The sequence below is a fragment of the Oryctolagus cuniculus genome, chromosome 4 (genome assembly GCF_051225735.1).
Source record: "Oryctolagus cuniculus isolate XC-2025 breed Fujian yellow rabbit chromosome 4, ASM5122573v1, whole genome shotgun sequence".
Taxonomy (NCBI): domain Eukaryota; kingdom Metazoa; phylum Chordata; class Mammalia; order Lagomorpha; family Leporidae; genus Oryctolagus; species Oryctolagus cuniculus.
The window spans coordinates 138,378,443-138,403,079 of NC_142870.1; the positions used below are offsets into that span (position 1 = coordinate 138,378,443).

The following is a 24,637-nucleotide window of genomic DNA, read 5'->3' on the forward strand; positions in this document are numbered from 1 at the left end:
AAGGAAGATGTAATTCCAGCCTTTTAAATGATTAAGAGTTGGGGGAAAAGAACAGAAAAACTGAACTACTGCTTCATCTCAGACTATGATTTAATAATACAAGTGGCATGAGCAATATGTTTTATGAGATTTCTAAGAACAATGTGGCCCAAAGTATTCTGGGAAAACTTCATGAGAGTGGAATGGAGGTAGAGATGTGGCTCAAGTGGGTAAGGTCTGGAGACACCTGTAAGAAAGGCAGAATCTCAGAAGTGAAATAAGGGGGTTGGTAGTAGGGTCAACTCACAGGAGCAAGAGTAGCAATTATTTATGGGAAGAGAGGAGACTGCCTTGCTTATGGAGGTTTTCAGTGGAGACGAGGAAGTCACTGGGAACCATGGAGTGACGTTCTGGCTGGAGAGTTCCTAACAGACTGTGAGTAGACTTAACAGTTATGCAGCATCATGACCTCATAAAGCTGGGTTTTCAGCAAATCATTCTGAGGTTCAGGGGCTGGATAGTCTGGAAGGAGGAGATGATGGACATTGTGAAGCTAAAACTAGAGTGTCGGTCAGGGGCACAGTCAAGGCATGTGGTGGTGGCCCTTGAGCCAACAAGGAACAGTGAGAATAGATCACAGAACTCTTGGCTCTCAACATAAGGCTTTTAGATCTCAATAAACAACAAAGTGGCAGAAACTAAACTTGCAGAAACAATGACTCAATCATTACATTAAGCTGGGAGATGTCTATCACTTTTCCATATGTAATCCAGAGTAGCAGTAAAGAATCAGAAAATTCATCCATTCATTAATTTGTTCAACAAATATTTATTGATCACTTATTTTCGACTGAACATTGCTTTAGATGTTGTGGATAAACAGGGCTTGTCAATTAAAATATACTGTAGTAAGTGCTCAGATCAGCTAACATGGATTGTGCTAAGAATGAACATAAGGCAGCCTAATTGAGGGCCAGGGGTCAGAGGAGACTTGATAAAGAAAGCATTGCCACAGCTGAGCTCTGAAGATCAGCTGGAATGAAGTGAAGTTTGAGTGAGGGTTATGGGTGAAAGACTTAGAGAAAACTTGGATGAGAAAAAACGATTCAGACAGTCAACCATTTATGGAGAGGCCTCTGCTACCCTCTCCTTGACTTCAGTGCCTTCCACGCTGCACGTCTGACAGTGGCCACAATCTGAGTCCTTATGAGGTCATGAAGCGTAGCAGTCTTACCTTACTCTTCATCTGACTGTGCTTTCAAAGCATCCTCTCTTGCACCTTATTCAGCTCTTCAGAGCCATTTTTGTAGAACCATGAGCACAGGAAGAGAGGAGCCCAAACATTCTTATCACTGCATTCTCACTGCTTCATGGATAAACCTTAGCATGTAGTGAGCACTCAATAAATATTTATAGTTTTTCCTATTGCTTTGCCTCTTTCCAAAAGATGCCCTAACAGGTACTTACAGTCTTGTGATTTAAATGTAGTTGTGTCTGACCTTCACCTATTCAGAATATATTTGCAAAGTCATAATTGATTAAAAGTTTCAGTTTGCTCTTTTTTTTTTTTTGACAGGCAGAGTGGATAGTGAGAGAGAGAGAGAAAAAGTCAGTTTGCTCTTTAAAGATAAACAGGAAGCTGCACATTTTCTGCAGCTGGGGTCTTTTGCTAGAAAGCCTTTAGTGGTTCAATAATTTTCTATTGTTGGGAATCAAACATCAACATAATTAACATCAGAATCCCTTAGGGAAGAATCTTAAATGAAACCACATTTAATTGCAGGTAATTCCTTTATTCTCCATGATACTAACTTTCCAATTGAGTATATGAAATATGCCAAAACTCTACAAAATAAATTCATTAAAAATTAAATAGTGTAACCTATCAGTTCCCAAAAGTATAGAATTATTTCAACTGGTTGACCAAAGCAAGGAGAAAAAGAAACGTAAATACAAAAGGTCAAAATACCCTTAAAACAAAATACATGTTTTGACAAGTTCTGTATTTCCTGGGTTTCTAGGGGAAATGTCATATATTCTTTGAAAATAATGTTTTGTTAAAAAGGAAATCCTAAGTCAGTATTAATTTTCTTTTTTAGTATTTTGCTGATAGTCTAAATAGTTTGTTTCAATCCTAAATTCCTGATTACTCAAATCCATGGTGTTAAGAAGACAAGAACTGTATGCACAGAGCCTCTAAATAGGAGGTAATCAATACATGTGTATTAAATGAAGCAATGAATGGCCATTGATTTGACATTTATCTAGGCTCTGATTGTGTGAGAAGTAATTTGTAGAGTCATAAAGGATGGATAGGACATAGGCAGTGGTTCATCCTGGTGGAGTTGTGGATTAGCTTCACTTTGTCCGCTCAGCACCCTTGCCATTCTCGCAGCCATGTTCCAGAGCTGCCACACCATCTCACGGAAGGCATATGCCATGTGTGCCACATGTGACCAAGACAATGGACAGCTGATCCTTGCTTTAAAACACCCTGTTCTTTTAGGTGGTCATCATGCCAAGAAGGCATCCTTCTGTCTAGGAGTTTGGCCCTAGCCTTGTTTCTTAACCTGCATGAGGCCAGGGCTGTACTTTTCCATTTTTTTTCCCAGAGATCTTTATGTATAAATATAAGGTTGTCCTATAAATATAGAGATCTTTGTATGTAGGCTATATATATTTTCAGAAGTCAGAATAACATATATTTTGGGCATATTTTAAACCAAGAGCTTGTCCTGTATAGATAATTTAGATTTAGGAGCATAGTTATGCTTGTTTAACACAATAACAATACATTATTAAATATACTCAGGAAGATTAATGATTGCTTACTTCCTTGCCCTTGATAACCAGCATGAGAGTTTTCAGTGAGCGTGGCATGGTAAATGCCTATCATTTCCTACAAAAACTAAAAGTAAAAATCCCCACAAATATCTATAGCAATAAGAACCAATACTTAGAGACTCACGACCTCATGTCTGACATCACCTTATTTGAGGTAAAGCTGCCTATTGACACTTGTAGCAATATGAACTTGAAGAAAACAAAAAGATTAAAAAATCACCTTCTATTTCTAATTTTATGCTACCTTTTAAAAATATTTATTTATTTGAAATGCAGAGTTACAGAAAGACAGAGGAAGAGAGAGAGAGAGTGCCGCGGCTCACTAGGCTAATCCTCCACCTTGCGGCGCCGGCACACCAGGTTCTAGTCCCGGCCGGGGTGCCGGATTCTGTCCCGGTTGCCCCTCTTCCAGGCCAGCTCTCTGCTGTGGCCAGGGAGTGCAGTGGAGGATGTCCCAAGTACTTGGGCCCTGCACCCCATGGGAGACCAGGGTAAGTACCTGGCTCCTGCCACGGGATCAGCGCGGTGCGCCGGCCGCGGCAGCCATTGAAGGGTGAACCAATGGCAAAGGAAGACCTTTCTCTCTGTCTCTCTCTCTCTCTCACTGTCCACTCTGCCTGTCAAAAAAATAAAAAATAAAAAAAAGAGAGAGAGAGAGAGGTCTTTCATCCGCTGGTTCACTCCCCAGATGGCCACAATGGCCAGAGCTGCATCTATCTGAAGCCAGGAGACAGGAGCTTTTTCCAGGTCTCCCACATGAATGCAGGGGCCCAAGGATTTGGGCCATCTTCTGCTTTCCCAGGCCACAGCAGAGAGCCAGATTTGAAGTGGAGCAGCTGGGACTCGAACCAGTGCCCATATGGGATGCTGACAATATAGGTGGCTTTATCCTCTATGCCACAGCGCTGGCCCCTATGCTTTCATTAAACACTGGCAGGAACTTTACCTTGACCTACAAACTCGCTCAGATGTAGAAGTCAGTTGCAAGACTGTTTCAGTTCTCGGTGCCTAATGACACCATTTATGTTACCTGGAGAAGATTATTAAAATAGTCTTCAGGCAATAGGCATTTAGCTTGGTAGTTAAAGCACCCACATCCCACACCAGAGTGCCTGGATTCAATACTTGACTCTGAGGCCGGCGCCGCGGCTCACTAGGCTAATCCTCCGCCTAGCGGTGCCGGCACACCGGGTTCTAGTCCCGGTCGGGGCGCCGGATTCTGTCCCGGTTGCCCCTCTTCCAGGCCAGCCCTCTGCTGTGGCCAGGGAGTGCAGTGGAGGATGGCCCAGGTGCTTGGGCCCTGCACCCCATGGGAGACCAGGAAAAGCACCTGGCTCCTGGCTCCTGCCATCGGATCAGCGCGGTGCGCTGGCCGCAGCGTGCCGGCCGCGGTGGCCATTGGAGGGTGAACCAATGGCAAAGGAAGACCTTTCTCTCTGTCTCTCTCTCTCACTGTCCACTCTGCCTGTCAAAAAAAAAAAAAAAAAAAAAAAAAAAAAAAAACTTGACTCTGGCTCCTGGCTCCTGACTCCAACCTCCAACCTCCTCTCAGTGCAGATCCTGGGAGGCAGCAGTGATGACTCAAGTAATTAAGCTCCTGCAACCCCAGGGGAGATGTGGATTGCATTGCCAGCTCTTGGCTCTGGTCCAAGCCCATCGCTGGCTGTTGCATTTGGAGAGTGAATCAGCAGATGGAAGCACTTTCTCACGCTCGCTCGCTCTCTCTCCCACTCTGCTGCTCATAAATAATTTTTTTCAATTAAAAAATATCCCCAAGGATTAATCCCCAAGGATTAATTCCGAAGGGTTAATCTTGTCCGCAGCTGGGTCTGAATGCATGAACACCCTTGGTAGCGACACTTTTCTTCTTGAAAATCCATCTCGAGTATTCAGAATTTCTGATGTACGAGAACTTTTTTATTAATATCTACTTCAAATGTTATCTTCCTTATCTTCAGGCCATTTCCTTGTCTACATAGAGATTTAGAATAATCTCCTTCCTCCATTACACTTTGTTCCTTGAAGCTATTTTATAATCAGAATACATGTTCCTCTTTCTGAGGCTTCCTTGTTTCAGGCAAAATGTGTCGAGTCTGTAGTCTAATCCTCTGGATCTTGTGTTAGGCCATTTGTCTCTTGTATATTCTGAGCATGGAGATTAGAAAGGAGCATTATATTCTGCTAATGACAACCAGGATAGCTATTGTTTTCCTCATCCTGTGTTTTATCCAATTTTTAAAATGGTTCTTAATCTATAAATAAAGATTTGGAAACCTAGATGATTCAGTAAATACTACAAAAACTGAATTGCTGTTATTTTATATATGTGATTTAAACCTTCCTAAGAAAACAACCAATCACTACCTCTTTGACTTGTACTTGCTGTCATTATAAATCTTTATTTGTCCTGTTACACAGCACAATAGGGACCCTTACTATCTGGCAATTCCTGAGTTACCCAGGAGAGACCTTCCACTTACCTCCTTTCCTTTCACTACCTGTGTGCTTTTAAAAAAGAATCAAGAACAACAACAACAAACATGTATTTTTAAGTTTATTTGGAAGGCAGAGTAACACGCAAAAGGGGAGAGACAGAAAGAAAAAGAGATCTATCTGCTGCTTCACTCTCCAGATGGCTGCAAGAGCCAAGGCTGGGCCAGACCTGAGCCAGGAAGCGGGAACTCCACCTGCGTCTCCCACAGGGTGCAGAGCCCGAGCACTTGGGCCATCTCTGCTGCTTTCCCAGGTGCCTTAGCAGTGAGCTGGATCTGAAGGGAAACAGCTGGGACTCGCATGGACACTCCTATGGAAAGGCTGTAGCTTACCCTGCTGCACCACAACACCAGCCCCTACTACCAGTGCTTGTATTTATTTTTCTTGAAAATCTATATCTCTGTTTTTCTAAGTGTCATCATACTTTTATTTGAAGTTCTATGAGACAATTTTTTACTAGTTCTTACAAATATATTAGATTCATAAAAATTAATTAGCATATTGTTATTAAAGAAGAAAAGATGAAACGAGGAAAGAAGCTGATTTTAGTAACTTAATTTTATGAAGTAGAATTTGCGAAAGTAGAGACTCAATCTAGAGTAATTTTTAAATGCCTATTATCAATTTTCAGTGATCTCTAAGCTTCATTTTTCCTGATGTCTGACATATTTTCTTTTTAAAAAGTAGTTATTTCTGGAAAGATTTTCTGTAGCTATGAGCAATATTATTTTAGAATTTTATGGAAAGATAAAAGGAATAGAATATCTGAAACAAGTTTGGAGATGAAAAATAAATTTGAAAGAATCATTCTATGGAATATTAACGTTTACTTAGTAGCCAAAATAATCAAGACAGTGCTCTATTAGAGGAGGGATAGACACAGATCCATGGTGCCAAATATAGAACTCAGAGAGAATCCCACACAAACATATCCAACTGATTTTTGACAAAAGTCCAAAACTATTTAATGGAGCAATTAGACACTCATAGGTGGGGAAAAAAATGAGCCTCAACCTAAACTGCTCTCCTTATGCAAAAATTAACTCAAGATGATGACAGATTTAAATGTAACTTATAGAACTGTAAAACTCCTAGAAAAAAAATAGGAGAAAATCTTTGGAATCTAAGATAACACAAAGAGTTCTGAGACTTGACTCCAATAGTATGATTCATAAAAGGGAAAATCAGCAAATCAGATTTCATCAAAACTAAAAATGTAGGCTCTGTAAAAGACTATGTTAAGAGGATGAAATGACAAGTGGGAGGAAATATGCTTGCAAACTGTATATCCAACAAAGGACTGTAATCTAGAACATAAAAAGAACATTGAAAGCTCAACAGTCAAAAACCCTACCAATCCAATTAGAAAGTGAGAAAAAGATATAAAGAGCTATTTCACTCAAGAGGATATATAGATGATAAGCACATTAAAAAATATTCAACATCGTTGGCCATCAGGAAAGTGCAGATTAAAGCCATGATAAGCTATCACCACATACCTATCAGAATAGGTGAAACAAAAAATAGTGGCAACACCAAATCTGGTAATGATTCAGAGAAATTGGATCACTTTATATTGCTGGTAGCAATGCAAAATAGCCACTCTAGAGAACATTTTGGTAATTTCTTTAAAAACCAAATATGCAAATACCACAGTCCTGGGCATTCTTATATGAAAACTAACATTCACACAGAAAATTGCATGCAAATTTCAGCAGTTTTATATGTAATGGCCCAAACTGTAAACAACTCTCATGTCCTTCAAGGATGTGCGTACAAACTGTGCAACTTCATTAACATGGGATGCTACTCAACAACAAAAAGGAACAGGCTTTTGATATAAGGAGACTTCAAAAAGTTCATGGATGGAATTCAATGATACGTTTATTTTGGTGCCAAAAATAAGCTTTGAAATCCTAGCATAGTTTTCTCACAATACACATTTTTCATGAACTTTTTTGAAGACCCCTGATACATCCAATACCTGGGATGAAAATACAGAAAATTGTGCTGAGAGCAAAAAGGCAATTCTAAAAGGCTATATACTGGATGATTCCAAAGCCAGCACATTCTTGAAATGACAAAATTGTACAAATGGAGATATCAGATGACTGATTGCCAGGGATTCTGGAGGGAGTCTGTGGGAGGGAAATCAGAGTGACAGTACAAGGGACAACATGAAGGATGCTTGTAGTGATGGAAATATCCATATCTTCCTGGTGCCCATGGCTGTATTCTGGGAAAAAGACTTTGCTAAGGTTCTGCGTATAAACTGAGGATGGCCCCCAGTTTCATTCTGGGGAAACTGAGGAAGAGTACACAGTAATGCTCTCTATTATATCTTACAATAGATCTATCTTTTACAATTATTTATTACAAAAGATTTATTTTTTAAATTTATTTAGAAGGCAGAGTGACACACAGAAGGGGAGACCCTGAGAGAGAAAGAGATCTTCCCTAACGTATGCACCTACAATCACTTGAAAATACCCGTTTAGTTTAAAAAGTAATTGTGGGGCCCGCGCTGTGGCATTGCTGGTAAAGCCACAGCCTGCAGTACCCGGCATCCCATAGGGGTGCTGGTTCAAGACTCACCTGCTCCTCCTCTTCTGATCCAGCTCTCTGCTATGTCCTGAGAAAGCAGTGGAAGATGGCCCAAGTCCTTGGCCTCTGAACCCAAGTGGGAGACCTGGAGGAGGCTCCTGGCTCCTGGCTTCAGATAGGCCCAGCTTCAGCCGGTGTGGCCCTCTGGGGAGTGAAACAGTGGATGGAAAAATTCTCTTTCTCTCTCTTTGCCTCTGCCTCTCTGTAACTCTGCCTTTCAAATGCACAAGTAAATCTTTCAGAAAAAAAAAAAGAAAAAAGAAAAGATGTCATTTAGAAAACACAGTGGGCAGGGCCAGCTCCGTGGCACAGTAGGTTAATCATATCGGCATCCCTCATGGGTGCCGGATCTAGTTCTGGCTGCTTCTCTTCTAATCCAGCTCTCTGCTGTGGCCTGGGAAAGCAGTGGAGGATGGCCCAAGCCTTGGGCCCCTGCACTCGCATGGGAGACCAGGAAGAAGCTCCTGGCTCCTGGCTTCAGATCTGAGCAGCTCCCTGTGTTGCGGCCATTTGGGGAGTGAACCAATAAAACGAAGACCAGTCTCTCCCTCTCACCGTCTGTTACTCTGCCTCTCAAATAAATAAATCAAATCTTTAAAAAAAATAGTGGGCAACAACATGCCCACATTTTAAGGAAACAACACATAAACAGAGATATTTTTTATTTTTTTAAAGATTTATTTATTTATTTGAAAGTCAGAGAGAAGAGATAGAGAGAGAGCGAGAGAGAGAGAGAGGGCTTCTATCCACTGGTTCACTCTCCAGATGGTTGCAATGGCCAGAGCTGGGCCGATCCGAAGCCAGGAGCCAGGAGCTTCTTCTGGGTCTCCCACACAGGTGCAGGAACCCAAAGACTTGGGCCATCTTCTACTGCTTTCCCAGGCCATAGCAGAGAGCTGGATCAGAGTGGAGCAGTCGGGTCTCAAACTGCTGGCATTGCAGGTGTTGGCTTTACCCGCTATGCCACAGCGCCCACCCTGGATACTTTTTAAAAATAAAACAAAAAGTACTTGTGATTGCAAATTGTAATTATCATTCCATTGAAATGAGAATGAGACATGCAAGATTTTTTTTTCCTCCTGGTGTCCCCTGCAAGGTTTGCGAGGAGCCATCGCATTTGCCTTAGCCATTCGGAACACAGGATCTCAGCCCAAGCAAATGATGTTCACCACCACCCTGCTCCTGGTGTTCTTCACCGTCTGGGTGTTCGGAGGTGGAACGACCCCCATGCTGACTTGGCTTCAGATCCGGTGAGTGGCACTGTTTAGCAAAGGAAGTTGTTACAGAGCTTGGCTGTGCTGTTCTACTTGTGGTGTTGTTGACTTGGTCAAGAGTGCAATGGCATATCTGTACCCTAACTTGCCCTTGGGGCAAGCTGACCTTCATTACCAAAGGGAAGCAGTATGACCTAGCACCAGCCACACTGACTTTTGCTATGTACAGTGTGTTCCTAGAAATGGATTTGTCTACCTATTAATTCTCCTAGTTAATAGTATTTGAGTATAATAAGTATGCTATGGAGTTTACAAAAATAAGTAGGACACAAATATTGTCCTTAAGGTACAGTCCAATAAGGTTTGATACTAAAAAAAATGCTGGAATACCTAGGAGAAAGTGAATGCTTTGTTTTTAAATCTTTGTCTTTTAAATCTTAAATTTAAGATAGAAATAGGAATACAGACAATGCTTAAACCTATTTGGTTGTTCAATCATATGTTTAGCCAAAGGGATGCTATAGATGTAAGTTAGATACTTTCTCACAGGAAATGGAGGTCAAGGCTTCAGTTAGGGTTGCTCTAATAAACAGTGCCTGGAAGGTAATTACCATACACATGAAGTATGGGGGTAACAGATTAGTGACAAAGGTGGGTGATAAAAGCTGGTACCTGCTGTGAGAATGGATAAAACTATTTTAGAACGTTGTCTTTATTTAAATGTTTCTGAGACCTGGGTCCTTATTTTTATTTTCCAGAAGGTACCAGTGCTTTAAGCAAGCAGCATTTTATTTCCTCAAATCCATTTATTTTAGTGATCATGCACTTGCCATTCACCCTTGGTAAGACAGGTTCCTACCCTTGGCATCTGATGGGAAAAGATCCCCCGGAATGGCAAGAGACTTTGAAGACGATTCTTACACCTAAGGGCTCTATTATCCCAGTACCTCGTATCGTGTTTGGCACATGGTAGGACTGAATAAATAATTCATGAGAAATTAAATAGATAGAACCACAAATGTAAAGTTTTTGTGAAATACTTTCTAATAATTTTCTATACATTTGAAGAAGAGGAAGCAGAAGCAGGAATCAGAGGCTTAGTATAAGAAAGCTTATGTTTAGCAGGCCAAGAGGCTATGCATTAAACTGAATTCAAGGGGAAAAAAGGACTTCCAGAAGTACTGTGAATATCGCTACACATATAAAAGGGCTCTGACTAAAGGTGAATAGAGAGTGTTTCGAAATGCTTGTTGAATTATGTCCTGGGTATATAAATGTGGCCTGCAATTTCTCTCACAGTGGTGGCTGCCTATCGGCTCCTATGGATGAGTACACATATTGCATTAAACTCGATAGCATGGGGTCCCCTGTGATCTGTTAGGGAAGATTGTAGTAGGTTCAGGTTTCTGGAAAATAAAATTCAGTAGGTGAATCCATACATGGAACAATGTAGTCTTGGAAAGCAAAAATTAGAAGATGCCAATCCCTACAACATAAAACTATTGAATTGCCCATTAAGTAAATTAGAATTTTCAGGACATAAAATAGTGATATCAACATATTCTTAAAATAAAAAAAAATATAATTTGATTTATACTATTTCTTTCTTTACTCTAAAAAGAGTAACTCTCTTCCTAACTCTTGCAGTGAGAGATTTTCCAAAGGCATCCATTGACTTCAAATAGGTGTCATAAGTTTATTTATTTCTTTAAGAGGGAGAGAGACAGAAAGAGACAACCAAAGGGTCGGAGGTCACATTCACTGGTTTCACTGGTTCACTGCCCAAATGCCCACAGTGCAACCAAAGCCAGGAGCCATGAATGCAATCAGGGACTCCCTTGTGGTGGCAGGGACACACCTACTGGAGTCGTCACTGCTGCCTCCCAGGGCGCACATTAGCAGCAAGCTGGAGTCAGGAGCCACAACCAAGAATGAAACCCAGGGGCACAACATGGTGTTGTCTGGTCACAGAATGCCCCAGTAGGAATTGGCTGTAGATAGCCCCACTGATTCAGAAACTCGAGGGGGGAGAGGGTAAAGGCAGGGCTCTGATACACTTTAGGAAAGGAGCTGAGAGATTCAAACCTGTTGAGCAGTACGATCATCTCAGTTGGGGTATATAAATCTGAAGATAAGACCAAAACCCAGTCAGAGAGACCAGAGACCCATGTGGGAGGAAACCAAAGTGGAAAAACTTAAGTTCATAGACCAGAGTGCCCGGGAAGTAACTCGGGCAGACAGAACACAAGGCAGCAAGGACAAGACCAAGAGCTCTCACACTCGAGTGAGCATCAGAACCACCCGGAGGGCACATTAAAACCCAAATTGCTGGTGCCTTGCTCAAGTTTCTGATCCAGTAGGTCTGGGTCAAGGCCTGAGAACTTACATTTCTATGACATTGCAGGAAATGCTGGTGCCACTGGTCTCAGGACCATACGTTGAGAACCACTGGTTGAGACTGCCTGTGCCCTGGCAGGGGTAGGAACGGAGTACTGCCAGATTTGGCTGGAGTAGCCCAGGGCCAGGCACCCCTGAGTCTACAGTTTAGATCCCTCAGTTCCTACACTAGAGGGAGGCAGGGCTCACTTTAAGAAAGAAGGACAGGACCACAAGTTCATGTGCACACACACACACACACACATGATATAAACTTGGCTCAACTATGTTATAGTGATACCACTGTCCTGTCATGGTTTATAATGCTATCAATGGACTTCTCAACTCCATTATAGCTTTTAAACTCAGTTGCCCATCAGTTAGGCTATATTCAGCAAGGCTTTGCTTGTTTACCCAGCAGCTGTCATGTCAGTTCTTTCCATAAAGTAGCCAAATATAAATAAGTTGAAGTTGTAATAAAATGACACAAATGGAGAAATCAAAGGGCATGGAAGGCAAATGTGATTTGAAATGAGCACAAATGTCCTTGCTTGGAATATGATTTGTTTAGACACTTCACATGACCTGCCTTACTTGATTCTACATATTTCTCTTAAAATATTACGTATTTACTTGAGCTTGTTTTTTATCCTATAAAATTTTCCATTCAGTCACCAACTACCACCATAAGATGCAAATAAAATGTTTTGTATAATGCATACATCGATAGCATTCATATAAATTGTACTGTGATGGAAATGACTTTAAAACAGCAATGAATTCACTCTTGGAGAAACTCAAGATAATCTTTATATGTGAAACAAGGTCTCCATTGATTAAGTCTTATTTAAAGCACCCTTCAAGTTTCTAGTCTTGCGTCTGCTTAATCTTCTTTTAGAAAATAAAATTAAAACATTTGGAATTCAGCATTTGAAATAAATCGGACCTTTGTTTCTTAAAATTCTAGAGAAAAAGAAAAGACTCCTCCAGCAATTTTTTTGGAGGTTTTCCTGCAAAAGACAGCAGAATGGTTTCTTGATAAGAATCCAGATATCCTCCCTTCTGCAGAATACATTAACACAGGCAGTGAGGGAAGCCCAACCCACAGTCTCCAAGGAGCGCGCTACTGTGAGCCAGGAAACAAAGGCCATCAAAGGTGGCAAGCCCTGCCCTGCAGAGGCCAGTACACAGGACCGCTGGCCTCAGGATCACACACACTTACAAATAAACATCAAACCCCCACAGGGTGCTGCTCCCTTGCTGGCAGTGTCCCTGGTTATTAACTTTTGGATGGTTACCCTATGCTTGGTAGGGCACCACGTGGAGCTAACAATCTTTCTGCAAATAGTGCCTAACTTTCCTGGGCGCCTCCAGATAAGAATATTGGACTCAGCCCCTCAAAATGTCTGAACATTCTGAGTACAGAAGAACTTGTCTCCCAGATGGCATTACAAAGTGCCTTCAACCAGGTGACCTTTCCAGTCTCCAGACTGTGGCTTCAAAAGAATAATACCCAGCTTTCTTCTACTGAGTTCTTATTCTGTGTTGGATCTTAGATATGGAAGTGCAAGGTGCGTAACCTTTCAGTGTCTCGGTCTCTAATCTATAAAATGGGAATGATGAGAGAAGCTACCTGAGGCCTAGCAAAGGTCTGGGTGAAGGTGCAGGTCCAGGGTCATTACCACTGTTGGCTGCAGAATCACACTCTCCTCACCCAGGCAGCCTCAGCACAAGGCCTGCACACCCAAGCAGTGTATGCTTCTCCACTCTGAATAATGAGCTTATTCTTGATGCCTGCAATTTACCTTGATTAAGACATCCTCTAGGGGGAAAAAGAGATGTACTTTCATAACCAAGACAAGCCTGTTAAAAACAAACACAGGAAATCTTCATCCATCGTGAGTGACTGGGCGGACTTGCTCAGGCAACACAGAAATTCCTCAGTGCGGATTTTCTCTTTGACCTGGAGCAATTAAAGGTAAACAAAGACAGCCTCAGTCTAAAGTAGCCAAGAAGGGAAATGTGTATTTCTCAATGATAGGAATTCAGACTTAAAAGAAATTGTCATCTATACCCTATCTCCCAGCATCGTCAGGACCCCAAGCCATCCTGCCATTGGCCTTCACCCAGAATCAACCACCCCCCACTCCAAATTTGCACATACTGGCCTGTGTCCATTGCAGAGTGAATAACTTTTAAATAGTGCAATTATTCTAGCACCATCAATATTTCAATTAAATGTTTAAATTCAATTGTTGGTGTATGACCAAAAACCATCCTGGAATCTTTCTTTTATCATTTATACCCACTAGCTACAAAGGTTTAAAATACCAGACATCATAGGAATATTGGCAAGATAAAGTGAGAACTGTCCTTAGCAATATTTTTTAATCTTAAACAATAGCAGAGTTAAGTACACTTGCTTACATACAAACTTCCTTTATTAGTGAAGTGAGGAAATATCAATTTACTGTCAGGGGTGACTACATATAATTAAACTCCCTTAATATCTAACTGTGCTCTATTTGGTTTCCTGTCTAGCAGCCAAAGTCCCATGCATGTTTAATAATCTGCGTCATTGATATATTAACATAGTAAATCAGGCACACACAATGTGGAGTTAGACTGTGTAGGAACCAGCCCTGCCTCCCTCTCTGACTAGCTATGGAATCATGAGTAATAAATTCAACCTCCCTATGTCTCAACTTTCTTGTCTATAAAATTGGAATAGTGAGAATACCTACCTCTTCAGACGTTGTAAGGGTTAAGTATTGCATATGTAAAGAATAAGGCACATAGTAAGGGCTCACAAATTTTGCCTTACTGATACCCAGTTGATACGTAGGATCCTTTTCTTACCTAAACGTTCTTTTATTGCTAATGGCAAATGCACACATACACACATACATACACAAACTGTTATTAATTAACTGTATTTGTGAAAGTGTGACTCACATAGAAAATAGAAAGAAATAGTCTTTGGGGAATACGGTTCAGTTTGTGTAGTAACTAGATTCATTAGTTTTACAAGCAACTCTTATTTCTCTATTCAAAGTAAAACTTCCTAAAGAAAAATGCTTACCAAAAGCATTATATTTATCCAGCAGCTCAAAAAAGATTATTTCTAGAACATACTTCTGTTTCTTTCTTAACATAATAACCTTTGCTTAGAAATCTTTCAGCTATGTAATTTGTTCCATTTAATCAATCTATAATGTTTTTATTGTTTTCAATTGATTTAGTGTCAATTTTGAATCAAATGACAGACCTGAGAAATATCTCTCATGAAACATGGAAACCAATTTACTCAGTTGAATGTAGACTTACACTTTGTATGCTCTACTTGCTACTCCATTTTAAAATTATGTTCTATTTTCTTTAGGTTCTCCTACAATGTGTTTCATAAATGCAAATATTTATTGCTCGAATCATTCAGGTTTGACGTATTACATTAGAGTTATTGAATAACTGTAGTAACCTAGTATTGATCTAAAAATATCCTAGATTTATAACAAGTATTAGAGATTAGCAGCTCCTAAATGTACTTCCAAGGCCATCGGTGTTCTTTCTATTACCTTTTTTCTGTACACAGAATCTTCCCAGTTCCAGAGAGAGCAGTCTTTATCTCTATCACTGCCAGCCACCCTCTCCTGGCCATGTTCCTGGCTGCCTCCTCTAAACATGCTCTTAAGAACATCAGTATCAATAAGCTTCACCCACTTATTAAGTTTTCCAAATGAGGGGTATTCTGCTCTATTAAAAAGAATTTTTTAGCCTGTTATCATAAAACACAACGCAATATAGTTGCATTACCTGAAGTAATAGATGTATGTTTACTCTAGAAAATAGACGAAGTCAGAAAAGTTATTTTAACTTCAGTTGATAAAATGTTTTATTCAAAAGGCCACGGAGATGGTTGTATTTCTAGTCAAAATGGACTCTGTAAACAGACAGCCTTTGTCTCCCACTGAATACAACTAGAACCCCTGGACCAAATACATGTTTCGGTTAGATGAGGACTCTTAAACACTAAGAGGTAGAGGATAGATAGGGTTGTAAACCAGAATTCAGAGCAGTATTGAGTCAGCTGTTAAGTTTCCCATTCTTTTCCTCCCTGGAAGCTCTTGGCCTGGACCCAGAATTATTCAACACGACAAAGAAGAAGAACTACAAGACAACAGTTTCTGTCACAAAGAACAGGAAAGGAAACCATTGTGGGTCGGAAGAGAAGACAAATGCTCTGCATTTGTTGTTTGCTTCATTCTCTTTCACCTCAATCCCAGCAATCACTAGGCAGCAGTGGTGACAATGGAAGAAATAGTTGGGCAGACACCTATAATTCAAACCAGAGGAACCTTGATCCTAATACCATGGGGGAGAATTCCCATGGTGTTTTTAGCTCTCTTAATCCTTTCACTAATTAGCCTTGGAAGCAGGTGCAATATTATAGGAAAATCATGGGGAAAATGCCACAGGGTAGGGAAACTAAGCCTGGCTTCTAACCAGAGGGCCAGGAAAAGGGGCTTGGGGGGCTAGAAAATATGGAGGAGATTATAGAGAGAAGGGGGGTCAGGAAGTGATCTGATGAGGTTGTCTATTAATCTTCAGGCCCACCCCTCAGCTGTGGGCTTGCACCTGACCCTACACAGAACGATAAAAGCTTTGAGAAATAAACTAAAATATAGAACATTGCCCAGGTCCCATATTGGACATTGGGTGGCACATATGCAAGACAGATCTAAAGAGCACTGCCAGCATTAATACTGTACAGGCACTGGAACCATAGGCCAACACCGGCAAGAAAAAACTTGGAGGCAGTACCAAATCTGGTTGAATTCCTGATTACATGAAATATCAACATTCACCATAGGAGAATCCTATGTCACTTAACATACCAGATACAAAGTTACTTAATATAATATTCCAAATTTATAATGTAAATAAAAAATTACATAGCATATGAAGAATGAGAAATATCTTTATTATCTCACAAAGAAAAAGGTAATTTTCAGATGCCAACTCCAAGATGATATAGATGGTGGATGTAATAGGCTAAACTTCTAAGCAACTATTATAACCATGCCTCAAGAAGTACAAGCAGCACAATGGAAACAAATGGGAAAATGGGGGGAAACACAACAAAGGAAGAGAAGATACTAAACTGAGAGAAGTGGAAATTTTGGAACTGAAAAAACAGTAACCAAAATAAAACTAGATTGATTAACAACAAAGTAAAGGATAGCAGATGAAAGATACAGTGAACCTGAAGAAAGATTATAAAAAATTATTCAATCTGTAAAAAAGTAAGAATGGAATTTTTCACCATCATATATGCATTTTAAAATAAGTGTACCAAAGGAATTTCTTCAGATGAAGCAGAAATGATATAAGGAGGAATGAAGGAGCAACAAAAATTAAGGAAGAGCAACATGAATGGTAAATATCTCTCTTAATATAATAGAATATCTTTCTTCTCCTAGATGCTTTAAAATACATACAATTATTGGAAGAAAAATTTAACCTTGTATTATGGGTTTTCAAAATGGAGAGTGTAAGGTGATAAGTTTTCTATATTCTATTTAATTCAAAATAAACTTAGAATCTCCTAAAATATATAAGCAATGATAATATAGTAAAAATGCCATAGAAAGTTAAAATGGAATACAAAATGAATTAAAACAACCCTGAAAAAGGCAGGAGATGGAAACTAATAAACAAACCACAGAGGAAACAAACAAATAAGATTATAGAGCCATTGTGGCCATTTGTGGAATGAGCTGAAGAAGAAAGATTCCTCTCTCTCCGTCTGTCACTCTGCCTTTAAAATAAATTAAATAAATGTATTTTTTTAAATGGAACATTAAGAGAACTAACTGGTCTTTAAATAAGCAAAAGGAAGTATAACAAGAGCTTTGAGCCAAAAACGTTGAAATTGATCATACAGAAGCAATAAAGAAACATCAATGGCCCAAATCTGACTCTTTCGAGAGGTCAATACAATTGGTAAAATTGTAGCCATACTGACCAAAGGTAGGGAGTGAGAGGACCAAATCAGCAATGGGAGAAATGAAAGAGGACTGTCATGGCAGACCTTATAGACATCAAGCAGTGAAGAATTGCTGCAAACAATTCTATGCATTTCTATTTCAACAATATAGATGACATTTAATAATTCTTGTCAAATTGCAGAAACCCATTCAAGAAAAAATAAACTAAATCATATCTACTAAAAAAAAAAAACAAAATTATAGTTAAAAGTCTTCCAAAAAAGAAAACTATAAGTCCAGACGGTTTTACTGGCAAATTCTTGTTTACAAGACGCTATAACACTAATTATAGACAACCTCTCCCCACCCCGCCAAAAATAAAAGAGAGAAGAGGGAAGAACATTTTCCATGTCTTTTTAAGAGGCCAAAATTACCCTGTTACTAAAGGCAGAAAACATCACAAGAAAGTAAAACTACAGAAAATATTCTTAATGAATATAGATACAAAATTCCTCAATAAAATCTTTGTAAATCAAATTCAGCAATACATAAAGAGACTAAATATCACAAGGAAGTGGGATTTATCCCTGGAATGCAAGGTTGGTATAATGAAATCTGTCATATTAACAGGTAAAAGTTAACATCACATCAATTGATGCAGGGAAAATATTTGACAAAAATAAATTTTAATTCATGATTTAAAAAACTTAGAAAACCGGGAATAGAAGAAAACTATCTTAAACTGATAAAGGATATCTACTAAAGCCTATCACTAATATCACATTCAGGCCGGCGCCGCAGCTCACTAGGCTAATCCTCCGCCTTGCGGCGCCAGTACACCAGGTTCTAGTCCCAGTTGGAGCGCCGGATTCTGTCCCGGTTGCCCCTCTTCCAGGCCAGCTCTCTGCTGTGGCCAGGGAGTGCAGTGGAGGATGGCCCAAGTACTTGGGCCCTGCACCCCATGGGAGACCAGGAGAAGTACCTGGATCCTGCCATCGGATCAGCGTGCTGGCCGCGGTGGCCATTGGAGGGTGAACCAACGGCAAAAGGAAGACCTTTCTCTCTGTCTCTCTCTCTCTCACTGTCCACTCTGCCTGTCAAAAAATAAAAAAAAAAAAATCACATTTAATCACGGAAGATTGAATGCTTTCTTACTAATATTAGGAATAAGTTGAGGATATCCTCTGTGATTAAATATTGTATTGGTAATCCTAATACAGAAATTAGAAAATACAGAAAAAAATAAATAAGATGACTACATATTAGAAAGTAAGAAGCATAAGTACCTAAATCGTAGGCTATGTAACAGTTTACATAGAACCAAGTAATCTACCAAAAAAGTTCCTAGAATTGTTAAGTGAGTTAAATTAGGTTATAAGATTCAAAGTCAACACTCAAAAAATCAACTGTATGTATATATGTGTGTGTATGTGTATGTATGTGTATCTTCTAGAAATGAACAATTGTTGAAAGAATAAATATAAGCAACACCATTTACAGTAATGCAAAAAATGTAAATACTTAGGAAAAAAATCTAACAAGCCATTCTGCATACTAGAAACTACAAAGTACCAAAAGAAAGAAATCAAAGGAGATCTAAGTAAATGGAAACACATACTGTGTCTATGAATTGAAAGACTAAATAGAATTCTCCATTCTCCATTAATTTACCCATATATTTAAGGTGAGTCTGATCAATATCCAAAAAAGGGCATTTTTTTAGATAAAGATAAACTGATCTTTAAAGTTATGAATAAATGCAGAAACCTAGAATAACTAAACCAATTTTGAAAAAGAAAAATAAACTTGAAGGATGAATAGTGCTTGATTTTAAGGCTTACTATAAAGCTGTAGTTACCAAAACCAGTGTTATTGGCAAAAGTACAGACATAACCATCAACTGATCAGAAGAGTCCAGAGATAGACAGAGTGGCCTTTCATAAAGGTGCTAAGACAAGTCAATAGAAGAGGAACATGATATTAGTTCAATTGGTTATCAGTGGTAGACAGAATTCTAAAATGATTCCCAAAATGTCCTGCCCCTTTCCACCCTGCTATGCAGGCCTTGCATAATCCTTGGAACTGCAAATATGATAGATTGTACTCCCATGCTTAGGCTATGTTAGATGGCACAGTTGGCCTTAAAATAAGATTACCTGGTTAGGCTGGCTTAGCCTTCTTTGTAAGGAGTGAGTTCCCTTTGGCTATTCTTTCAAGAGGAATTCATAGATTCAGAACACAAGGAGCATGTGATGCACCTCTGCTTTATGGAGATGGAGGTGGCTTCATGGCAAGCAATATAGGCAGCCCCTAGGAACTGAGAAAATGCTCAGCTAACAGTCAGCAAGGGAAAGAGAGCCAAAAGTATATAATCTCAAGGACCACAAATCTGCCAAAAACAGAATGACCTTGGGAGCAAAATTTCCCCCAGAGCTTCCAGACAAGAATGCCACCAACTAACTCCTTTGTTCCAGGCTTCTGATTCCCAGAAGGTCTGGTCACACTTTACCAGACATCTAATCTGCCAAACTCTGAGCCAATAAGAAGTGTTGTTTTACACAGCTAAGGTTGTAATTTGTCACATTGCAATAGAAACCTAATATACATAGACCAAAAACATTAACATTGACTTAAACCTTCAACCTTATACAAAAATCAACTCAAAATGGATCATAGTGGGTAGATGTCTATCCTAGTGGTTAAGGTACTAAGACACCCATGTCCTGCATATCAGAGTTGCTGGGTTGGATGCCTGGCTCCACCTCCTGACTCCAGTGTCCTGCTAATGCAGACCCTGGGAGGCAGTGGTGATGGCTCAAGTAGTTGAGCTCCTGCCACCCCTCTTAGAGACCTGGATTGAGGTGCTGGCTCTTGACTTTGTCCAAGCCCAGAAAATTTTCATAACCTCGGCACAGGCAAAGGATTCTTAGGTATTATGCCACCAGTATCACCTATAAAATAAAAAATATATAATAATAAATAAATTAGACTTCATCAAAATGAAAAGAATTTGCTTTGTAAAAGGTACTATTAAGAAAATGAAAGGAGACAGAATTATGGCATAGAGGGTAAAGCCACCACCCGTGATACTAGCATCCCACATGGGCACCGATTTATGTCCTGGCTGCTCCACTTCCAGTCCAGCTCCCTGCTAAAGGCCTGGGAAAAACAACAGAGGATGGCCCGAGTGTTTGGCTCCCTGCCACCCATGTGGGAGACCTGGAAGCAGTCTCCTGGCTCCTGTCATTGCAACCATTTGGGGAGTGAACCAGGAGATGGAAGATATTCTCCCCCCTTTCCCTCTCCCCTCCCTCTCCAGCTCTCCCTGTCCCCCCTTCCCCTCTTCTGTCCCCCCTCCCCCTTTCTGCCCTCCCCCTCTCCCCCTTCCCCCTCTTACCCTCTGCCTTTCCTCCTCTCTCTTTGTACCTCTGATTTTCAAAACAAATTAAAAAATCTGTTTTTTAAAAAAGAGAATACATATATAAGCTACAGACTTGGAGAAAATATATCCAGTGGGAATGTAGTATGGCACAGCCAATCTGCAAATCACTTTGGCAGTCTCATATAAAGGTAAACATACAATTACTATATGACCCATGACCCAGCATTTCCTCTCCTAGGCATTTGTCCTGGAGAGTGAAATGGTGAGAATTGCAGCATCTATTTCTGAAGATTAGACGTGCAATGATTAAATGGGGAAATATACATTAAAGTCCTTCCAGCAGTGCTACACTCATTATATAATCATATTTTGCTCATATCTTTTATTAGAGATGCCAGATGAATTTTCTTAATAACATTTTCAACATAAGTTGAGATAATCCTGTCGAGTTTTTTCCTATTTAATCTGTTGATTTGATGAAATACATTGATAGATGTCCCGATTTTGAATTATCCTTACATTATCAGGATAGCTATTTTTCTCTAAAACTTTTTATCTGTAATAATAGCTAGAACTAATCTGTTGCTTTTCCTTTCTTTTTGGGCAGATAAGGTTGTCTTCAAGGGATTTCAGATTATCAAGGCTATGCTATATTCATACCATGAACCAAAGACTTTTCCACTTTTTTCAGGAATGAAATAGAATAACATGGAAATGATCTGGTCTTAAACACTAGATAGAAATCAGCTGTAAAGCCCTGTTTCCTTGAGTCATGGTTAATGGTAGTTCTCTAATCATATTTCCACTGTCTCCTATAGTAATTCATGTACTCATATAAATTGTCATTTTGTAGCTCAAATATAGTTAAGTGTTGGCAATTTCACATAGTTAAACTTAGAATAAAATGAATATCCATATACCTTTCACCTGATTTTACCTACTGGTAATAATTTACCCATTTTGCTTTATCACCTTTAGAGATAGAGATATATAGATTTATATGCATATATTTTGCTTATATATGCAATCTATTTCTACGTGACAGTTTTTCATTTATTCCTTTATTTTTCACTGAGTCACTGGAATATAAGGGCAGACATCAAACACTTCTTTTCTCAAACTGAATCATGCATACTCAAAGGATAAAGACATCTCTCAGTTACCTAAAATACCATTACCATACCTTAAAAACAAAAAGAAAAGCAATTAATAACATTATCAGAACACAGCCAAATTTCCTTAGTCATTGTAAAAAATGTAAGTTTATGAATTTCATATTATCTTTTTGCTGATCTCTTTAATAAGTTTTTTCCCCTTTTTTCCTATGACTGATTTTTAGAAGAAACCAGGTCAGTTGTTTTGTGCACTGTTCCACATTCCGAACTTGTTTGTCTCCTCATAGCATCAATTAAAACATTTTTTTCTCTACTATATTTCCTGTAAACTGGAAATTAGGTCAAGGCTCGAAATTCAGGTTGATCGTTTTTCATGAGAATACTCGTTGGGGATGTCGTGTGCTTAAAATGTGTATCAGCAGGCATATGAGGTCAGTTTGTGCCCTTACTGGTGATGTTCTTTGTCAAATGGTGATAGTGGTAACCTGTGTTCTATAAGCGTACTTCGGAGTGATACTTATACACTAGGTAAATATCCTCTTTCCAGCAGTCTTTTACCTGTAGTATCCATTAGTGATCCTTGACTAATTCAACTACCACATTTGGGGTGATTCTGTTTTGATTTTTCCTTAATAAATAATATTTTTAAAGTTTTTTTCTTACTATTATTTGTTGAACTCTTTACTTAGTGTAGGATTAATATTATGAGTATAAAGTAAACTAAAAATAGATCTTTTAAAAATTAAGACAGGGAATAGAAGAGGAAGAATGAAAGCATGGGCAGAAGTTTCTATGTTCCTAAATCTGTATACCTTAAATGAAGATAGTGATAATTTAAAAAGATAATTAAAAAATAGTGATAATTAAAAATTATTACAATTTTTAATCATCTTTTTTTACTATTTATTTCCAAATTATTGAATTATGAGAATATAACCTTTAATAATTTTACTTTTTAGTTTTATAAAATTTACTTCCCTACCAAAAATATAACTGATTTGGGTATATGTTCATGGCCATAAAAATGTATATTTGCTAAGTTTTTAATATATTTTAAGTACTTTTTTTTCAGAGACAGATAAACAGAGGGAAAAAGTACTCCCATCCTGTAGTGCACTCCCCAAATGTCTATAATTGCCAGGATTAGGCTGGGCCGAAGCCAGGAGCTGAGAACTCACTCCAGGTTGTGCTGTCGGTGGCAGGAACCCAGTCACTTCCCAGGATGTGCATTAGTAAGACTCTGAAGTCAGGAGCCAGAGCCCAGTAAGTGAACCTGATGACTGTGATATGAGACTTGGGCATCTTACCCACTAGGTTATTTAACCCATAATGATTCTACTTTTTACATTATAAGATTTTCTTTGTGACCAACAATATAACTGATTTCGGTGCATGTTCATAACCATGAAAAGTGTGTATTTGTTATTATTAAGAAGAAAGCTCTGTTATATATGTATTAAATTGTGTTTCTTGATTACTTTACTCAAATTTTCAGTATCTTTATTTGTATTTTTCTGAAATGTATCAGGTTCTGAAAGAAATGTATTTAACTTTCCACTATAATATTCTGTAATTAAGGTCTTGCATTTCTATAATGTGTATTTTTTTAAAGATTTATTTATTTATTTATTTGAAAGTCAGAGTTACACAGAGAGAGGAGAGGCAGAGAGAGAGAGAGAGAGAGGTCTTCCATCTGCTGGTTCACTCCGCAATTGGCCACAACGGCCGGAGCTGCGCTGATCTGAAGCCAGGAGGCAGGAGCTGCTTCTGGGTCTCCCACGTGGGTGCAGGGGCCCAAGAACTTGGGCCATCTTCTTCTGCTTTCCCAGGCCATAGCAGAGAGCTGGATTGGAAGTGGAGCAGCTAGGTCTTGAACCGGCGTCTATATGGGTTGCCGACGCTTCAGGCCAGGGCGTTAACCCACTGTGCCACAGCGCCAGCCCCTATAATGTGTATTATTAGCTATATCATATTATACATAGAGTCTTTAAAAAGTTCACAGAAAATATGCATTATAGAAAAACTATGCATGAATTTCAATTTTTTTCAGCAAAAGAAACTTATCTTCTAATTCCACATTCCATGGACTTTATGAAGTGCCATCAAAGAGCTAGCTAGTGTGTTTTATACATTACTTTTTGTTAGAGAAGCTGCAAAATTGCCTTTGGATTTGTCTACTATGTCTTATCCACCCCAGAAAAAAAGAGGGAAAATGGTTGTACTTCCATGTATGTTCATGTCCCTAGTTCATGTCTTCTAGTTCTATGTCCTTATGTTCATGTCTTTTAGTCCTGGTTATGTGGGATCCTAGCATGAAGAGTGAAGTCATTCAGGAAAGTCATTTGTGTAAGCACTAGGCACCTGCCATTTCATTTTGGCTATCAGTAAGCAGTTAGCTAGTATGCTTGAAATGGATTTCAGTGTTTTGATCAACATCATTTAATTCTCTGGAGTCCTTAACTTTTCTTCAGAAAACAAAGCCTTATAATTTTTTACCTGCCAGTATGCATTTTAAACCTTAATGAAACTGTTTAAGAAAAATTACTGTTTAAAACCCGAGTTGCAATAAAATGCCTATTTTGCATCTACCCTGAAGATCCATTGCACAGTCAAAATATGGGATTTTAACTGGAGTTTTTAGTA

General features: G+C 39.1%; 1 protein-coding gene across 1 annotated transcript in view; it reads left to right on the forward strand.

Annotated features, from left to right (window-relative positions):
* Window positions 1-24,637, forward strand: part of SLC9A9 (solute carrier family 9 member A9) — a 626,265-nt gene that overhangs the window by 411,930 nt on the left and 189,698 nt on the right. The window contains exon 12 of the mRNA XM_002716580.6: window positions 9,017-9,170. Coding sequence (XP_002716626.3) covers window positions 9,017-9,170 — 154 coding nt within the window. The remainder of the gene's footprint in view (window positions 1-9,016; window positions 9,171-24,637) is intronic.